Source organism: Salvelinus sp. IW2-2015, linkage group LG19 (assembly GCF_002910315.2).
Source record: "Salvelinus sp. IW2-2015 linkage group LG19, ASM291031v2, whole genome shotgun sequence".
NCBI lineage: Eukaryota > Metazoa > Chordata > Actinopteri > Salmoniformes > Salmonidae > Salvelinus > Salvelinus sp. IW2-2015.
The window spans coordinates 33,991,881-34,012,878 of record NC_036859.1 but is presented as its reverse complement, the minus strand read 5'-3'; the positions used below and the strand labels follow the sequence as shown (position 1 = coordinate 34,012,878).

At 43.1% G+C, this 20,998-nt stretch overlaps 2 protein-coding genes across 4 annotated transcripts; one reads left to right on the top strand and one right to left on the bottom strand.

Moving 5' to 3' along the window:
* Positions 1–44: 44 nt before the first annotated feature.
* LOC111978911 (complement factor H-related protein 1) lies at positions 45–3,617 on the top strand. Of its 3 annotated transcripts, none has more exons than XM_024009158.2 (7): positions 45–213; positions 383–570; positions 838–1,029; positions 1,252–1,428; positions 2,337–2,462; positions 2,705–2,730; positions 2,917–3,617. In XM_024009158.2, exons 2-6 carry the CDS (start codon positions 510–512, stop codon positions 2,725–2,727), a joined length of 579 nt encoding a protein of 192 aa, XP_023864926.1. In that variant the 5' UTR covers positions 45–213; positions 383–509; the 3' UTR covers positions 2,728–2,730; positions 2,917–3,617. The 3 variants fall into 3 exon arrangements, with proteins under 3 accessions (XP_023864926.1, XP_023864925.1, XP_023864927.1); XM_024009157.2 differs by having other exon boundaries at positions 2,817–3,617; XM_024009159.2 differs by lacking the exons at positions 45–213; positions 1,252–1,428 and having other exon boundaries at positions 426–570; positions 2,817–3,617.
* A 1,916-nt stretch (positions 3,618–5,533) lies between these two features.
* zbtb41 (zinc finger and BTB domain containing 41) lies at positions 5,534–20,327 on the bottom strand. Its single transcript, XM_024009154.2, has 11 exons — positions 20,179–20,327; positions 18,427–19,696; positions 16,545–16,752; positions 15,533–15,602; positions 14,050–14,197; positions 12,590–12,719; positions 11,828–11,923; positions 11,493–11,599; positions 11,213–11,318; positions 10,347–10,435; positions 5,534–8,098 (listed from the first exon to the last, which is right to left on the bottom strand). The coding sequence occupies exons 2-11, from the start codon at positions 19,664–19,666 to the stop codon at positions 7,449–7,451; spliced, it is 2,844 nt and encodes a 947-aa protein (XP_023864922.1). The 5' UTR covers positions 19,667–19,696; positions 20,179–20,327; the 3' UTR covers positions 5,534–7,448.
* Between the last annotated feature and the right edge of the window lie 671 nt (positions 20,328–20,998).

The following is a 20,998-nucleotide window of genomic DNA, read 5'->3' as shown; positions in this document are numbered from 1 at the left end:
GACCTTAATCATGGACATGYCCTCAAAGAAATTGTTAACAAAAKATCAATATTGGTCCTTGAATGATATCAGTCATTTACATTTCTCAACATGGATGCATCTGAAACAGTCTCAAAATAATCAAATACTAGTAACTTTAGTGAGACTTTTACAGAACATAAGAAATATTTGGAACTAGTGGTTGGCCCATTTGACAGTTTCATGGAATTTAACGTAAGATATATATATTTTTTAATAATTAAACACGTAATTTGAGATTTAAGCAATCCTTAGTTCATTATATGAACAAAGACAATAATTAAATGTTAATTCATTCACTTTTTTTCCACTGTAAAAAAAATCCTTCTTTGTTAATTGTGACAGCTTGTATTTTAATCCACAGTGCTGCCCAAAGGCACAAGTTTAAGATCCACCCYCGACAATAATTACCTTGGTTGAATTTAAAAAGCCCCAACTCAGACTCCAGGTAATTCATTTCTCAGTGTACATGTAACAGCAGTGGAGAGAGAATGAAGGAAATAACACTGTATGTCTTTATTGTACTACACATCTGGTCCTACGCTGTTAAAGGTAAGATATTTTGATACACACTAACTATTCATTCAATGAAGATTGCGTTTAGTATTCTTTACACATTCAATGAATTGTGAGCACTGATGTTTTTTCTTAAGGCAGTGCCTATATGTGGTGTAACGTGTAATTAATAAAAAGGCCTAGTACAGGGCAGAAACACTCATCTATACATTTCTWATCCAAGATACAMTGTATTTGTTGAWCAAAGGTCATTGTGCAGACAGATGATGCAWAATAATAAATGTMTTTTCTGAMATTTTTCAGCTCAAGAATCTGGAAAAGGCTGTCAAAGACCTCAACTGGACAATGGCTTTGTTGACCCGGAGCAGGAAATGTACCAGGATGGCACGACTTTGACTTATGCCTGTGATAGAGGTCTGAAGACACCAATGGAAGGCTGGTGGGGGATGATTAAATGTGAGAATGGTAGATGGTCTGATAGTCCTCTGTGTACGGGTAAGTACTGTCTGCTCTAACCTTGATCTATAGCAAAGAGGCTTATGTAAGAGTGGTGTAAAAACTCMGAAAACTAWCCCTTTYGGTACAGGAAAGAGAGGATGTTGGTGTGACAGGASATATGATACAYTTGTGTTGTGAACAACATTCAGTACTRTCATCTCTTGTACTTCGTTGTCCTTTATTTCTTTACTAATCATTGTTTGTACTGTATCTTCACAGCCAGTCGTTCTTGTGATGCACCTCCTCAAGTGAACCATGCAACCATTGTTCAACAATATCAAAACAAGTTTAGTGATGGAWCAAAAGTGGTTTATAAATGCAAAAGATCCTACATGATGGAAGGGAATGCAGATGTAGTCTGCCTTTCAGGAGAATGGACCTCAGTCCCCACATGCAGTGAGTAGTGACTTAAAGGGATTGTGCCAGATTTTGGGCAAATAAGCCCTTTTGCTACTTACCCTGAGTCAGATGAACTTGAGCATGCTAGCCATTCCGGTAGACTTCCAGTCACTGTGCTAACGCTAGTTAGCATTGGCTCGCAAAACTACCTCTAACTTCCTTCATACTGGACGCAGAGACATACAATTTTTAACCATTACTTCATCTTGATTTGGGTAAATCGACGCAGGGCATAAAATCTCACACTATCCCTTTAAGATCCAACTGATTTCTGTATACTGACGTCTGTACTGCATTTATGTGTCACTGAAGAGAGCAGTACAGTATTGACTTTGAGCTTCAGTCCAGAGTCCTCCAGAAGGGTTTCTAATAACATAACCACATGTTTAAAACTGACCATAAGCCTTGTTTCCTAGCCGTTTCATTGAAAAGTCAAAAGTGAGCAAATAACATTTCATGTAATAATCACATTTATCTCTTTATCTGAAATCTAATCACATGTTATTGGCCAAGTACACATATTTTTAGATGTTATCACATGTGCAGCGAAATGCTTGTGTTTCTAGCTCCAACAGGGCAGTAATACAGGGCATTAAAACCAATTAAAATAAATAACAATACACACATAATCCAGAAAAATAAAGAAATTAAGAAATATCAGAACAWTATTTTTTTAATATGCTGCTATACTGTAAAGCTTAGCTGGGTCATTCATTAAAGACATAATGGGAATGTATTGTTAAATTTTTAAAGGGTCATTTCACAGACTTCCTTGCTGAAATCCAACCTAATGCAAGTAAAGTCAAGAACAACAAATGCAACCTGTGGAAACCATTTATTTGTACTTGCTGATTTCAATCTTTTACCAGATACATCTTCACACCTACCATAACTCTCTCCAACAGGTCATGAGGCCTTACGGAAGTGTAGGGCCAACGAGTTTCAGTGCAGTAACAGAAGGTGTATACCGACCACCTGGAGGTGCGACAAAGACAACGACTGTTCCGACAACAGCGATGAGGAAAACTGTGGTAAGTCAAAAACAAAAAACTTTTCTGAAATCTACCAATTGCCTAGATACCTTGATATGCTAATTTAGCTAGTGGGGGGGGGGGGGTTCTCGGTGCTTTTCTTCCTCTTTGAACCTGTTTTATCTCAGTCATTCTCAGTAGGTGTATTTTGTCTCTTAGTTACAATAGTTGTACTTAAATAAATGTTAAAGTAGGCCTATTTTTTTCTCTCAAAACATGAACTACCATGTCATCCCATTCAGGTTAMGAAAATGTAGATCCATAATGGGTAAGTTTTTTTGTGCATCCCTACACGGTGGATTACAAAACTTGTAAGAGTTTACAGTATTAAAAATATTATGATTTTTATTTCAGGTTGTTCATGAGGATGATGTGACTTACTGAAAGACCTGAGGATGGATGATACTGTGTCCATTTGTTCACATATCACAACATATGTGTATTTTCTTAACAGGGCTAGGAACAGCAAATCACCCGAAGAGAGGAAGAGAAAAATAGATTGTATAGGATATAACTGATGAATGTAGCTTTTACATTTAGGTCATGATATAGAAAATGATTATATTATACAGCACACGGGGTTCAAAATTCAAAAGGCACTCATACATCTAAGCAGTCTTTTTTGCAGGTGCATGGTAACGGTTGAACAAGATAAAGGAAACCGTACACGGCTCTTGATAGTATCACTGCTCTTTAATAAGCTGACGTATCGGCCTCACGGCCTTCGTCAGAGCTTTTAGCACAAGGGGTTAAAATGGAAGGGAGCAGAGTAGGGTTCCATCATGACCGATCTCTAAGGAATATGACCGATCACCTAAGGAATAGATAGAGCCTGGGTGGCGTAGTGGTCTAAGACACTGCACTGTAGTGCAAGCAGATATCCTGGTTCAATGCATGCTGACATGATCACTTACATTACATTTAAGTCATTTAGCAGATGCTCTTATCCAGAGCAACTTACAAATTGGAAAGTTCATACATATTCATCCTGGTCCCCCCGTGGGGAATGAACCCACAACCCTGGCGTTGCAAGCGCCATGCTCTACCAACTGAGCCACACTTGGTGTGCAATAGCAAAGAACTGCTCATGACTGCATTAAATTTGGAAACAACACTCTGAAACTGTCAATAAATGATTTACATACAGTAAATTAATGTATATGTGTGATCCTCCTGTATCTTACATACGTTTTTCTTTATTTAGAGGTTGAATTGGACAGACAGAGAGAGAAGTCGAGTTTATTTAGAGGTTGTATTGGACAGATAAGTCGAGTTTATTTAGAGGTTGTATTGGACAGAAGTCGAGTTTATTTAGAGGTTGTATTGGACAGAAGTCGAGTTTATTTAGAGGTTGTATTGGACAGACAGAGAGAAGTCAAGTTTATTTAGAGGTTGTATTGAACAGACAGTGAGAAGTCGAGTTTATTTAGAGGTTGTATTGGACAGACAGAGAGAAGTCGAGGTTAAGTCGGGTATGTGCTGACCAACTGGCAGGTGTCTTCACTGACATTTTCAACATGTCCCTGATTTATTCTGTAATACCAACATCTTTCAAGCAGACCACCATAGTCCCTGTGCCCAAGAACACAAAGGCAACCTGCCTAAATGACTACAGACCCGTAGCACTCACGTCCGTAGCCATGAAGTGCTTTGAAAGGTTGGTAATGGCTCASATCAACACCATTATCCCTGAAACCCTAGACCCACTCCAATTTGCATTCCGCCCAAACAGATCCACAGATGATGCAATCTCTATTGCACTCCACACTGCCCTTTCCAACCTGGACAAAAGGAACACTTATGTTAGAATGCTATTCATTGACTACAACTCAGCGTTCAACACCATAGTGCCCTCAAAGCTCATCACTAAGCTAAAGATCCGTGGACTAAACACCTCCCCTGCAGCTGGATCCTGGACTTCCTGACGGGCCGCCCCCAGGTGGTGAGGGTAAGAGCAACACATCTGCCACACTATCCTCAACACTGGAGCTCCCCAGGGTGCGTGCTCAGTCCCTCCTGTACTCCCGTTCACCCACGACTGCATGGCCAGGCATGACTCCAACACCATCATTAAGTTGCAGATGACACAACAGTGGTAGGCCTGATCAACGACGAGAGCAAGCTATAGGGAGGAGGTCAGAGACCTGGCCGGGTGGTGCCAGAATAACAACCTATCCCTCAACGTAACCAAGACTAAGGAGATGATTTGGACTACAAGAAAAGGAGGACCGAGCACGCCCCATTCTCATCGACGGGGCTGTAGTGGAGCAGGCTGAGAGCTTCAAGTTCCTTGGTGTCCACATCAACAACAAACTAGATGGTCCAAACACACCAAGACAGTCGTTGAAGAGGGCACAACAAAGCCTATTCCCCCCAGGAAACTAAAAAGGTTTGGCATGGGTCCTGAGATCCTCAAAAGGTTCTACAGCTGCAACATCGAGAGCATCCTGACTGGTTGCATCCCTGCCTGGTACGCAATTGCTCGGCCTCTGACCGCAAGGCACTACAGAGGGAGTGCGTACGCCAGTACATCACTGGGCTCAGCTGCCTGCCATACAGGACCTCTACACCAGGCGGTGTCAGAGGAAGGCCCTAAAATTGTGTTCAAAGACCCCAGCCACCCCAGTCATAGACTGTTCTCTCTGCTACCGCATGGCAAGCGGTACCGGAGTGCCAAGTCTAGGACAAAAAGGCTTCTCAACAGTTTTTACCCCCAAGCCATAAGACTCCTGAACAGGTAATCAAATGGCTACCCGGACTATTTGCATTGTGTATAGTCACTTAACAATATCTATATGTACATATTACCTCACTTTAACCATATCTACATGTACATAYTCCCTCAATCAGCCTGACTAACCGGTGTCTGTATGTAGCCTCGCTACTTATATAGCCTCGCTACTGTATATAGCCTGTCTTTTTAATGTTGTTTCATTTCTTTACCTACCTATTGTTCACCTAATACCTTTTTTTTACTATTGGTTAGAGCCTGTAAGTAAGCATTTCACTGTAAGGTCTACACCTGTTGTATTCGGCGCACGTGACAAATAAACTTTGATTTGATTTAGAGGTTGTATTGTACAGGCAGAGAGAAGTCGAGTTTATTTAGAGGTTGTATTGGATAGACAGAGGAAAGTCAAGTTTATTTAGAGGTTGTATTGGATAGACAGAGGAAAGTCGAGTTTATTTAGAGGTTGTATTAGACAGACAGAGAGAAGTCAAGTTTATTTAAGCAATAAGGCTTGAGGGGGTGTGGTATATGGCCAATATACCACAGCTAAGGGCTGTTCTTATGCACAATGCAACGCAGAGTGCCTGGATACAGCCTTTAGCCGTGGTATATTAGCCATATACCACATATCCCTGAGGTGCCTTATTGCTATTATAAACTGGTAACCAACACAATTAGACCAGTAAAAATAAWTGTTTTGTCATACCCGTGATATACCATGGCTTTCAGCCAATCAGCATTCAGGGCTCGAACCACCCGGTTTATAATGCACATTAATGAACATGGTGATCCCCTATAAGGCAACATATAGTACATCCCCATAAGGACAGTACATAAGGACAGTACATCCCCATAAGGACAGTACATAAGGACAGTACATCCCCATAAGGACAGTACATAAGGACAGTACATCCCCATAAGGACAGAAACCTATCATAAGTATCAAGCGTCTCAGAGTAGAAGTGCTGATTTAGAATCAGTTTTGCCTTTTAGATCATAATGAATAAGATTACATGGACAGGGGGTGGTGGCCTGATCCTAGATCAGGGTGTTTTATACATACTACCCAGGCTGTTCCCTCCTGTCCATTGTGAAAGAAACAACATGATATACATAATATACAGAATACTTTAAGATTGATTCAGACGTGGTTGACCTCRTGATACACTGATTAAACAGACCTTTCTAGTTTTGAGGAACCCGCCGGGTGTAGGGACGTCACCCCTAGACGCATTGCATTTCTCCTACTGATGGTGTAATTGGTTATGGTTACTATTGGGGGGAGAGGAATCTGATCCTAGATCTGTACAGGGGGAACACCACCCCGGAGCAACAGGCTGACAACACTATGATTGGTTATTACTCTAAAATTCTGTGGTAACTGGAAAGGAACACGTGGAATATTATGGAACTTGATTTGCATGGGGTAAATGCGTTGTATAATACTTTAATTCAATTTTAAATTGTGAATAAATAGCCAGATACACCTGTAAGAACAGCCAGCTTTTTGGAAATGAGACACCCTGTTCTGGCTCCTGTCACAATATACATCACTCACTCACACTCATTTATGGAATGACAGAGACCTTAGGCTTTTGTGTGACAAGAGAAACTTTAAAAAGTGCTCTTTGAACCCAATATGATGAAAGACGTGGGGCTCAATCAAGGTGGTGCAACGTTTGGACGATCGCAGACATAAATATCACAAATGGAGCTGATGAGATTCCCTGTTCCACACGGCTGACAACTAGATCTGTTCGACACCATCTGTTTCTATCAGTGTTCTCCCCTGAATAAGCTGCAGAGGTTAAAAGAGCAGAATGATCGCATTTTATTTTAAGGCTAGATACATAAATACTTCATAACCCATACATAACCCATTCATAACAGATTCATAACCCATTCATAAACTATACATAAGCCATGCATAAGCAGTGCATGAGCATTTTGTGAATGCTTATGTTAACAACCGCACCCTTCAAATAAGCGTTACCTCTATGGGCTTATACAGTTTCGTATGGGTTATAAATGTGTACTGTATGGGTTATACATGTGTACTGTATGGGTTATAAATGTGTACTGTATGGGTTATAAATGTGTACTGTATGGGTTATACATGTGTACTGTATGGGTTATACATGTGTACTGTATGGGTTATAAATGTGTACTCTATGGGTTATAAATGTGTTATAACGTCCTTATGTAGGTACCCTTTAAATAAAATGTTGCCAAACGGGAAGTATAGAGAGGCATTATCAATGGGTGACGTGGTCCGAGTTGGAGATGTTCTGGACGGGGGTGGCAGAGTCCAGGCCAAGCAAGGTGCCCAGGTACGACTGATCCCTGGGGTCCAACATCTGGTCAGGCTGCACCGGGTGAACAATGTTGGCTGGCTGGGGGGTAAGCGTGTACTTCTCCAGGAACGCCAGCTCCGTGGCAGTCTGGTACCCCCCAGCTGTCTGCTGCTGCCCCTGACCTTGGGGCGGGCAGGTTACGTGTCCCCTCAGGTCACCCTGTACCCCCGAGACCACCCTGGGCATCTGGACGGGCACCAGCGTGACAGGCACACACACGTCGGAGGGGACGTTCTGGAGAACGGTCTTGGGTTCAGCCCGGTAGACTTTGGAGGGGCCGTGGGTATTATAAGGCAGAGTCACCATCTTGTCCTCTGTCAGCACCACCGGAGGCTGCTGGCGGTGTTGCTGCTGGTGGTGCTGCTGCTCAGTGGACTTAGCACCGTGTACATGGTCCATATGGTACTTCAGCTTGTCTTTCCTCTTAAAGGTGGCGCTGCAGTGCGGGCAGTTAAAGGGGCGGGCGTCCGAGTGGATCACCATGTGCTTGGTGAGGGTCTTCTTAATGCGGAACGTCTGTTGGCACACGGGGCATCGGTAAGGTTTTTCACCTTGCAAAAGACATGATGGAAGTTAGTTGGGCAAACATAGTATTACAGATAGAGGATAAAAAGGGGAGGGGGAGGTAGAGGAGAGGTAGAGGGGAGGTAGAGGGATGGGGGAGGTAGAAGGATGGGGGAGGTAAAGGAGAGGTAGCCATGGGCGGGAGGAGATAGAGAGGAGGTAGAGGTGAGGGTGGAGGTAGATGGGGAGGTAGAGGGAGGGTGGAGGTAGAGGAGATAGAGGGGAGGTAGAGGGGAGGGTGGAGGTAGAGGAGATAGAGAGGAGGAGGTAGAGGGAGGGTGGAGTTAGAAGAGATAGAGGGGAGGTAGAGGAGAGGGTGAAGTTAGAGGAGGGTAGAGGGGAAGTAGAGTGGGAGGGTGGAGGTAGAGAGAATGAGAGGTAGAGGGGAGGTAGAGGGGAGGTAGTAGAGTAGATGGAGGGTGGAGGAGATAGAGGGGAGGTAGAGGGAGGGTGGAGGTAGAGGAGGTGAGGAGAGGTGGAGGTAGAGGAGATAGAGGGGAGTAGGGAGGAGGTGGAGGTAAGAGGAAGTAGGGGAGGATGGAGTTAGAGGAGAGGGGTAGAGAGGGTGGAGGTAGGAGGAGGGAGGTAAAGGGGAGGTAGAGGGGAGGGTGGAGTAGAGGAGAGGGGTGGTAAAGGGGAGGGTGGAGTAGAGGAGATAAGATGGGAGGTAGAGGGAGATTGGAGGTAGAGGAGAGGTGAGAGGAGAGTAGAGGGGAGGTGGAGGTAGAGGAGATAGATGGGAGGTGGAGGAAGAAGGGGAGGTAGAGGGGAGGGTGGAGGTAGAGGAATAGAGGGGAGGTAGAGGGGAGGGTGGAGGTAGAGGAGAGGTAGAGGAGAGGTAGAGGGGAGGGTGGAGGTAGAGGAGATAGATGGGAGGTGGAGGTAGAGGGAGATAGAGGGGAGGGTGGAGGTAGAGGAGAGGGAGGTAAAGGGGAGGTAGAGGGAGGGTGGAGGTAGAGGAGAGGGGTGGTAAAGGGGAGGGTGGAGGTAGAGGAGATAGTGGGAGGTAGAGGGGAGATTGGAGGTAGAGGAGAGGTAAGAGGGGAGGGGGTGGAGGTAGAGGAGATAGATGGGAGGGTGGAGGTAGAGGGGAGGTAGAGGGGAGGGTGGAGGTAGAGGGGATGGTGAGTTAGAGGAGAGGGGAGGTAGAGGAGAGGGTGGAGGTAGAGGAGAGGGGAGGTAAAGGGGAGGTAAAGGGAGGGTGGAGGTAGAGGAGGGGAGAGGTAGGGGGGAGGGTGGAGGTAGAGGGAGAGGTAGCAGGGGAGGTGGAGTTAGAGGAGAGAGGTAGAGGAGAGGTCAGGAGGTAGAGGGAGGAGGGGGGGGAGGGGGGAGTAGAGGGGAGGGTTGGAGGTTAGAGGAAGAGGTAGAGGAGGGTGGAGGTAGAGGGGAGGTAAGGGAGGGTGAGAGTTAGAGGAGAGGGAGGTAGAGGAGAGGGTAGGTAGAGGAGAGGGAGGTAGAGGGAGGTGGAGGTAGAGGGGAGGTAGAGGGAGGGTGGAGTTAGAGGAGAGGGGAGGTAGAGGAGAGGGTGGAGTTAGAGCGGAGGGAGGTAAGGGGAGGTAGGAGGGTTAGAGGTGGAGGTAGGGAGATAGAGGGAGGTAGAGGGGAGATGGGGTAGAGGAGAGGGTAGATGGAGAGGGTTGGAGGTAGAGGAGATAGAGTGGAGGGTGGAGCGTAGAGGGGAGGTGGAGGTTAGAGGAGATAGAGGGGAGGTAGAGGGAGGTGGAGGTAGAGGGGAGGTAGAGGGGAGGGTGGAGTGTTAAGAGGAGGGGAGGTAGAGGAGAGGGTGGAGGTAGAAGGAAGAGGGAGGGTAAAGGGAGTAGAGGGAGGGTGGAGGTAGAGGGGAGGTAGAGGGGAGGGTGGAGTTAGGGAGAGGGAGTAGAGGAGAGGGTGGAGGTAGAGAGGGGAGAGAGGGGAGGTGAGGGAGAGGAGAGGGAGGGTGGAGGTAGAGGAGATAGAGGGGGTAAAGGTTTTGTTGTGGCCCTTTGTCTGTAAAATAGTTTTTTTTTAACATTTAAAAAACAGATGAAAAAGCAGACATTCATTGAAGCGTGTGTATAGTGTGATGGCTGCTGGTCTAGGAAATGAAAGCAGGTCGGTGATGTTGCCTGCCACACCTGTCATCTATTTATTGGACATCTACGTCCACCAAATACAATATGTCAATAAAGGGTTGATGTGAAAAGATAGTTACGCTGCCAGGCAAACAGACATTCACAGCTTGTATTGTCCTCTTACCTGAGTGTGTTCTGAAGTGCATCTCCAGACTGGACTTCCCTTTGAACTCCTTCTTGCAGACCTCACACTGATGCACAGCTGTTTTATACCTATACAATCCACACACGTTTGACCAATGTTTAGTCATTTCACAAATAAGTCAACTAGACACCATAGAAGATCCTCTTCAACAGTAAAAAATAAAGTATTTTTCATTGGACAAACACTGGATTTGTTCCATCTGGGTTGTTGGGTTGATAAAATGTAGTATCAATAAAGTCATTGTAATTATACCAGCGACAGCGAGTACAAGAAATTGAAACCAAAAAATACATTTTCAACGTCTTTTCAACATCTTGTGCTCATAGGGTAGTCACATTTATACCAAAAACGATGTGATTGTATGTATTTGACTGTCCAGATATGGAAGTCAAGTTGTTTTCTGTGCATGTACTGTGRATTTACWTTGTTTTATTGAATATCRTGTGAGAATGTGTTTGACGTGTGCTGACTACGCAATTRTTGTTTGTCCAATGCTGTTTATTCTGCCTATTTCCCTGATCATTTAATAAAAAATCTAATAAAAAATCCCTTTGGCGCCTAAGTCCAGACTGACACTCTAAATCTAAAACATATTGGTCACGTTCCAGCATGACTACATTGCAGATGTTACGTTTCATCAACCAATGGTTATATACCACGTGATCAGATTGCTATATTATATGATGTAGTTAGCTGATATGTTAACACCTACTCAGTCGTTGTGAGATCTGACATGCATCTGCAATGTAGTCAACCGCGTTGTGAGATCTGACATGCACCTGCGATGTAGTCAGCCTGGAACGCGCCCATTCCCTCCATCTCCATCCACCATCAGGACCACTTACTTCTGCCACACCTTCTCTCCCAGGTGGACACTTTTGTAATGGACGGTCAGGTGATCATGGCGCCTGAAGCACTTCCCACACTCCTCACACTGGTGGGCTTTCTCCCCTGATAACAACCAAGGGAGATTCAATTCAATTATTATCCCCGTAAGACAATTTATGTGCAGCGTAAAAACATACAAACAGTTCCAGGACCATATATGAAGAAATAACCCAGGGGAACATTTTACTCTCTTTTGCACGGCTACGGAACATAACACGGAAGGTGTGTATACTGTACCCGAGTGTATTTTCTGGTGTTTGGTCAGATGGTCGTGGCGTATGAACGTCTTTCCGCATTCGTCACACTCGTAGCGCTTGTCGTCGTGGTGGACTCGAAGATGAAGCCTATCAGAATAAAGTTGAGGGTTCAAGTTTTTAACAAATGTTAATATGCAATTAAAACAGGCAAACATTTGATTTATTTTGTATTAAATGATGACAAAAYGATGATACAATTATTTTCTCTGGAGAAGACAAAAACTCCCCAATAGAAACCTCATGAACATGGGAATCCACCCACAGGTGATAGCCAATAAGAACTAGGTACGTCATGAACTGCCCAAGCATATTGACCTATAAGAGCTGCCGTGGCGGAAACTCTGTCCACAGATACTGCAGAGGTGAGGTTTCTCTCCGCTGTGAATCCGCAAATGTTCTCTCAACGTTGTCCTACGAACATAAAAAAACAACCACATTACAATCAATGGAGTTAGATTGATAGTAGACCAGTTACTAAAGTTGAGACTATTACCATGTGAGCAGTGAGAGATAGACACAATACCACTGTAAGGTTCCGCTTTTCTTTTCTTAGTCAACCTTGTGTTCTTTTTCTTTGTGTTCTTGAACCCTGTCGTTCATTTTTGTTCATYGATTTCACCTGTGTTGGTTTCTCACCTGGTCTCATCAGCTCCATATTTACTTCAGTTCTTTCTGTTTGTATAGTTGTGAGGTATTGTTTGTTTTTGACTGCCTACCTGTGTTTGACCATTGCSTGCCTGTGTTTGACCTTTGCGTGCCTGTGACCACGCTTCCTGCCTTCTGCGAAGTCTTAAGAAACATTTGCCGCGCTCTGCGCGTGAATCTAGACCTTTTTCTCCCTGAGTATTCATTACAACCACCACCCAAAATAATTGTTAAAAAGAAGTTGGTTAAAAGTTTCGTTAAAAGTTATAACATTAGTAGTTGATKTGTAAAAAAACATAGAAGTTCAATGTAATCACACTTACATGTGCAGTATTCTAAACACTGCTGTTTATTTCAATATTTTTATTTATAATTTTCCCACAAAAAAAATAAATAACATCGACCTGTTTATTGTAGTTGTGACAATCCTACCTCTCCCTCACTGACTTCCCACAGATTAAGCAGGTCCATTTTCTCTTGCCCCCGTGTGTACATTCAATGTGTCTCTTCCTGTTACCCGTGTCGTTGAACTGGCGGCCACAGATGTCACATGGGAACGGACCTGTGGACAGAGTCAAAGGTCAATTCAATATCCCTGTGTCACAGCCTTACTTTTCAATCCAACATCAACATCTGATCATTGATTCAAGTTAAGCTTCTACAAACTTGATAGCATTCTCTTCAATGATTATACAACCTTTTCCTTGACTCCCAATGTTTTTGAGGACAATAAACCCGAACGTGGTATTTGTATTTATTTTGGATCCCAATAGTTCCTGCCAAGGCAGCAGCTACTCTTCTCGGGGTGCAGCAACATCAAGGCAGTTTATACAATTTTAAAAACATTACAATACATTCACAACAGATTTCACAACACATTAAGTGTGTGCCCTCAGGCCTGTACTCTACTACCACATATTTACAACACAAAATCCATGTGTATGTGTGTGTATAGTGTGCATGTTATCGTGTGTGTGTGCAGGTGTCTGTGCCTGTGTGTGTGTGTCTCTTCACAGCCTCTGCTGTTCCATAAGGTATATGTTTATGTTTAAAAAAAAAAATCAGATTTTACTGCTTGCATCAGTTACTTGATGTGGAATAGAGTTCCATGTATTCATAGCTCTACGTAGTACTAGTCTATTCTGTGCTGCCCTGTTCGGAGCCAATTTAAATTTTCCTAAGGTTCTCATTGTGGCACCTTACCACACGACTGAACAGTAGTAGTCCAGGTGTGGCAAAACTAGGGCCTGTGGAACCTGCCTTGTTGATAGTGCTGTTAAGAAGAAATGTCGCCCAAAATGTAATTTAAGATGCTCCAAAGCTTTTAACTATCATTCTTTATATCATTCATTTTTGTTTCATAGGATAGTTTCTTCTTTTTATTCAGTTTAGTCACATGATTTCTCAATTTGCAGTACGTAATGCCATACCTTTTGCCTCATCCCTCTCAACCATACAATTTTTCAATTCCTCATCAATCCAAGGGGATTCAACAGTAACACTTAGGGCATATAGTTATAACGNACCTTTTGCCTCATCCCTCTCAACCATACAATTTTTCAATTCCTCATCAATCCAAGGGGATTCAACAGTAACACTTAGGGCATATAGTTATAACGTATTATTACTTGTTATAACCATGATAATGCTTTATACATGAACTTACAATATGTTACGCCTTTCAACTGGCTCAAAATGACAGATAATAACCGATTTATCACTTTACTAACACATTATAAGCAGTTCATTCATACTTATGACAAGGCTAATAAAGCATTATGACCCATCATAATGCATTATATCTGTACGCCTAAAGTCAAGAGGTACAATACATTTATCTATTATCTAAATAGGTTGGATAAAGCAATTAAATTACATTTCCCATTCATTACCTAAATGGTACTTTTCTTGATGCTTCAAGCGGGCAAACCTGGACTTGAAGTAGTCGTCGCAGAAGGCACATTTGAAGGGTCGGTCTTGCGTGTGTAGAATCATGTGCTCCTCCAGATGGGGTCTACGTGTGAAAGACTTGTGGCAGATCTGAACCAGGAAGAGCAGAGAGAGAAGATGATTCCAGAATACACTGACTGTACTTGCAGAATACACTGACTGTACTTGCAGAATACACTGACTGTACTTGCAGAATACACTGACTGTACTTGCAGAATACACTGACTGTACTTGCAGAATACACTGACTGTACTTGCAGTGAATGTGAAAATGTGTCATTCTGTGGACTATGTGTATCATTCTGTGGACTATGTATTATGTGATGTGTACAGATGTAGGGTCTTAATTTGAGCCAGTTTGCTACAGAATGAAAGTAATCCTGCAGCAACAGGAAATGTGAATTATTATGTGGATTATAATTCATGGACACACATTTTTGTAGGGGTTGATACATTTTGCTATACTAAGGGAAAAATAAGTCTGACATTTCTATGTGGAAATTACAAACACCAGAAGCCCTTTTAAACCTCAAATACACTACAGGTTTTCAATTTCCTGCATTGCATCTGTAGGTATATATTATAGAGTGGTCCTTGTGCGTAAATATTGCATCACCCATCTCAAATGTTATACTGTATTCTTACTATGCCACTGTATCTTAGTCCAATGCCACTCTTGACATATGTCTATACTGTATTCTATACTATGCCACTGTATCTTAGTCCAATGCCACTCTGACTATATGTCTATACTGTAATTCTTACTATGCCACTGTATCTTAGTCCAATGCCGCTCTGACATATGTGTGTATATATTCTTAATCCATTCCTTACTTAGATTTACGTGTTTTTGGGGTATATGTTGTGAAACTGATAAGATATATTACTTAAATATTACTGCATTGTCGGAGCTAGAAGCACAAGCATTTCGCCACACCCGCAATAACATCTGCCAAACACGTGTATGTGACCAAAACATTTGACTTGATTTGATTTTGACTCAACTTCTAAAAGACATCTCATTTCATATGGCTATGCAATGACGTCACTTGAACCTGATGAGCTAATGTTGGTGACACTACCATGTGGCTCAGTTGATAAGAGCATGGCGCTTGCAACGACAGGGTTGTGGGTTCGATTCCCACGGGGGGGGTCCAGTACAAAAAATGTATGCAAGTGTATTTGGATAAAAGCGTCTGCTAAATGTTAAAACCAAACTTCTTAGGCTCAAAGTGTTGATATTGATCAACGAGAGACATTCATATTATAAGGGCTCAAGGTGAGTGATCCCTTCAAAATATGATTGTAGTCTGAATCTTGGGGCTAGCATTTTACTCCTTACCTCATTTTCTCTACTGTGTCCGTTATAGGAAACAGTTTATTTTTTGGGATTGTGTTTCATAAAATAAAACAAGTCAAAGCTTACATCACACTTCCATCCATCGTTCTTCTTCCTCCTCATGGCCAGGAACTCCTGAATGTGGTCCGGGTGGAACCTGAAAGCACAGTGGTAACACGTAGTTAGYGCACACTAACACGTAGTTAGTGACTTCATTATTCATTCCTTTTCACTCCTTGGAGAGCAGAGGGCCTCCATATAAACACACAGTACAACATTGACCTGTCTGGATCCCTTTGACACTGAACAACGCTGTGACACGTGTCCACAAGRTGGTAAAGCAAATTATTTTAACTTTAAGTACACTACATAAAACTAAGTGAGAAAAGGACACAACTGGTGGACTACAGTGTAATCCATTTAATTCAATAAACTCTGTTGATCCCTGAAGAGCAATGAAATAATCCCCATTATAGAACTGCTAATAACATCTAGATCAGGGCATATAATGATCAACTCAGATTACTACTAACCAGAAACCCCTTTACCCTGAAAGACTACAAACAAACATTAAACTCGTCTAGCACTGGTTTCCTTGACCCAGATTAAGCCTAGTAATTGACTAAAACACACTTCCAATGGAGAATCTCCATTGATTGATTGTTAATCCAGGACTAGGCTTAATCTGGGTCTGGGAAACCAGCCCGTAGTTTGGAAGGGCTGTTAATAAGGTTTCAATTCAACCACTAAATAAATAACCTCATTTTTATATTCATACGAACATGATTTTAGTCATTTGAATTTAGAGTGATTATTTTCCTAAAAGCTCAATTGTTAGGGATTTATAATAATCAAAATGTATAATATGTATAAGAGTGTAATGTGAATATCAGGGTTGGGGGTCAAGTCCATTTCAATTCAGTCAATTCGGGAAGTAAACTGTAATTCCTATTCCAATTCAAATGTTCCTCAAAGCTTCTCTATTAGAAAAATGTGGAATTGGAATTTCTGTTTACTTCCTGAATTGGCTGAATTGAAATGGAACTGACCCCAACCCTGGTGAACAGAGAATGATGATGGGACAGGAACGAAGGCTCGCCTTCTGACGTGTTTGGCGAGGGTCTTTTTGCTGGCGTGGAGCTTGTTGCAGAAGGAGCACTTGTGGTCCTTCTTCTGGAAGGGGGCGTCGCTGGCGTGCTTCTTCTTGTGTACAGTGAGGTTGGACTTGGTGGAGTAACACTGCAGACACACGTCACACTGGAAGGGCTTCTCTCCCGTGTGTACCCTGGTGTGACTCTCATACTTCCCTATGGGAAATACAGAGAAAAACATCAGAATATTATGAGCTATTATAAAGTATTCGGTACATGTTATGGCTCAAAAGACAGATAAGTGGTGCACAACTGCAGCACAGATAGAACAATGACACAGATATTTTACTGGATGTTTAAATGTGAAGCATCCGCTTGGCATTTCCACTCATTACCAAATATGGTAGTGAGAGGAAGCCCAATGGCGGGCAGTGGGAGAAGATGGAACAAGATGGAGTTCGGACAACATTCTGCAAATTTTCTCATTGATGAAACGTTTGATCTCAATACAGTTTTCTGTTCCCAAAACTAGAATTGGTTATAGACAGTGGACAWTTTTTTTTATTTAACTAGGTAAGTCAGTTAAGATTACAGCCTAGAAATAGTGGGTTAACTGCCTTGTTCAGGGGCAGAACAACAGATTTTTACCATGTCAGCTCGGGGATTTGATCTAGCAACACTATCGGTTACCGGCCCAACGCTCTAACCACTACGCTACCTGCCAGACTAARGACTGTAAACTTTACTCTTCGTAAAAGTTTTAAAAAATAATGACGTTTAGGACTGCAAGTGTGAATTGAGTTATTGCACAAGCACACTTCACAGAGTAGGCGTTCCCTAACGGAAATATGCAGATGATGCTAGAACACGCCAATAGGATCTCGCTAGGTCGTGCTTTCCTCTGCCCACCTCCTTGCTTGTTCTGCCCACTATGGGGGCAGCGGGTCGCCTAGTGGTTAGAGCATTGGGCCAGTAACCGAAAGGTTGCTGGATCGAATTCCCAAGCTGTCGTTCTGCCTCTGAAAAAGGCAGTTAACCAAGTGTCATTGTAAATTAGAATTTGTTCTTAACTTACTTGCCTAGTTAAAAAAAATGCTAATTTGTTCCCATTGGAAACGACAGGCTGTCTTGGTTTAGTTATTAAAAATCTTTGACCGCAGTCCTTCAGGGCTTCCATGTCTGCTCTTGAAAACTCCACTGAGTCACTTGATTGGCAGTCAAACAAATKAAACCTACTACTTACTTCGTTGCTAAGAGAAGAGGACAAAAAACAGCACTTGTGGTTGTTTAAATGTTGGTTATGTATTAATTATTTAATATATTATTATTGTTTAATATCTTATTATTATGTTGAATGTTGGTTATTGTTTCATACTATATTATTATTATTATTGTTAAGGGTGTGTACTGGAGGCGAAGTCAGGTGCAGGAGAGCAGAGTGTAGTGAACAGGCGCACTTCTTATTTCCGGTCCAACGAAAGCACAAAAGTACATAAATGTGTCCAACCACGGAACAATAGACAAAAGTATGGCGCGTAACAATACCCACATAACATAAATACAATTTCACACAAAGACATGGAGGGGAACAGAGGACTAAATACATTCAGTGTGATTAGGGAATGAAAACCAGGTGTGTATGGAACAAGACAAAACAAATGGAAATATGAAAAATGGAGCGGCGATGGCTAGAAAGCAGGTGACGTCGATCGCYGCCAGAACAAGGAGAGGAGCCGACTTCGGCGGAAGTCGTGACAATTATTATGTTGTTGTTGTCATGTATGTTATTAATCTGTTGTTGTATAATATCAGCTCAGAAACAACTGCCTACATAAATACAATGTAATCAGTGCAATACATTTAAATAAAATCTTTAAGGAGAGTACCTACCTGTGCGGTCAAAGGTCTTGTCACACTTGGGGCACTTGAGCGTCTTCTTGCTTACGCTCTGGATGATGACAGGAGCCAGTCCCTCTGGGTACACTGTTCCATAGTTAGAACCATTGGCAGCCTGACTATATACCTCCACCTCATTGACTGTCTGGTGTTCTGTTGTCTCCACCTCTGAACTCTCACCGCTCTCTCTTGCTCCCCGTACTAACGCACTTTGACGTTCTTCCACCATCTCCTCCTCCTCCCTCTCCTCTTCCGCCTCCTCACCCTCGGTTGGGGTGAGTGCATCTCCTGTGTCGGATATGTGCTTTGGTTTTCTCCCATCTTCTTGTTCTTCTTCATCTTCCTCGTCATCTTCCTCTGTGGTGTTTGGGTCTCTACTAGCGGGGTCTTGATGTAGTTTCCCCTCTGTTGCGCCGGCGCTGTCCGCRTCACCTCTCTCCAATTTAGCGGGAACTCTCCTCCTGCGGGCAGACCTCCGGGTTGTGGTTACCATGGTAGTAACCTCTTGATTGACCACCTTTTCTCTGGCGTCTCCCTCGGTGCTGCTACTGTGGTTCCTGTTTAAATGGTTCTCCAGAGACTTCTTGTAGCAAAACGTGCGGCTGCAGAATGAACAATGGTGGGCACCAGCCTGGACTKGGCTTTGGACCCCGACACAGTCTGATGGAAGGTCAGAAGCTTTAGAGGTCTTCTCTGAGCTTGGTTCCCCCACGGACTTAACCTCCACTCGGGCAAGCGCTGGCCGGCCATCCCCCTCTCCTGCCAGGAGCTTCACTACATCCATCATGTCCAGGAAGCCGGCCGCTTCAGTCAGGGCAGGGACCTCGCTCTCGGGAATGACGCACTCGGCCGTGTAAAGGAGGTGCAGTAAGTGTTGGAACACGGAATCCTCCACGTGGTCAAGAATCACGTGATCGGCGGTTGGGTTTTTGGTCAGCTCGGCGTGGAAGTAGCTGCTACCGTGCGCCAACATGGCTTTGTGGGCTCTGTAGCGCTTCCCGCCCACACTGACAGAGACGTCGCAGAACCTCTGCTTCGTTCGGTCCTCGTTTAGAAACTTGAGGAGGTTGTCGCCATGCTGCATCATGGTCAGGTGCCTCTTTTGTGATGGAGGAACCGTCTCTGAATCAGTCATGGTATTGATGTCCAGTGAGTCAATTTGCCCACTGGCACAAGCACTGACCTTTCCTCTTCTGTTTGGGGGTTGAGGTTGGTTGGGTTTTCTCGTCATCATTATGTTAAATGGGGAACCATTCAAAGAGTTCTGAAAAACAGACATCATTTCAAGAAACAGCCTATGTCAGCAGAAAGTTATGTTGTACATATGTTATTACACAGCCTGTATGGCAAGGTGAGAGGTAAAGACAGATGTAGCTTATAGATGCAGCTGATTATACGTGTATTTTGATATTGCATTTACTGTTATAGCCAGCCTTTTATATGTTGGCTAATGTTTTGTGAAAGCCAATGTATGCAGTGACATGGGTGTATCAACAACTCAACTGCTGGCAACGTTGTTATATCGCCTATTCCAACAACGTAGCGTGCAGCCAACTCAATTCAGTGTTGATGTGCATCAGCAGTTGGCTACAATGTTGCAGTCTCAAATTCGCTATCCACCTCAAGGACCCCTATGTTATGGTCTGTACAAAAGCCCCCTCCCCCCGAAGAGGAGAACGTTGACAAACGACCCGTACTGCCCCTTTGGGAAAGCATTCGTGCAAGTTAATTCATTTTCAAACCTACCTTAGAAGTGTAAGCACGCTAAGAAAAAAAAAACGAAATACACTCGTACATCTCTACTCTGAGAAAAGAGCAAAAATGTCAATTTCCTGAATATCGCAAAACGCCCCACCTTCACATTCTTGTGGAAACGTCGYAAACAAACAACGCGCTCGTTCATTGGCTGTTTCAGCTGTTGTCCTCGAGCCCTTTGTGTAACAGTAACCAGAGAGAAATGTCACACAAAAAGCCGACAAAAACACTTTGATATTTCTCTCATATTTATGCAGGTACGTGTAAATTGTTTTAAACGGTAACAGCCTTCGTGTGCTTTGTGTTCCTTGATAAACGTGAAGAATGTGCTGAACTGTATCACATTATTCGCCTATGCGACTTTATAGTCTATGTGGCATTGTGGGTATTGTAGTGAAATACGACATAGGGAACCTATCGAGAGAGATGTGTGATGAAAGGATTGTGAACGCCTTCATCTAACAGTCTCACAGTCACAACCCACTTGAAAATGAATAGAGGAGGATAATAAAAAAATAGGAAAATTAATGATTGGAAACCCATGATAATAATCAAACCGTTCCTCAAACTGGTCTTCAACAGTATAGACTCCTTTAATGTTCTGCTCTTCTTCACCCTTGTTTCAATGACCTACTTGCAATTTGGATTATGACATGTTATTTACATACATTAGACAACGTCATAATGTAATAATAAACATAATGTCATAATGTCAGCGTCAACACTGATCAATTTATCAGCATCAACAAGTATGGCAYGTAAAAACAATACCTCTGTGAGATTTACTGACATCATGCAAATGAACTCCCCA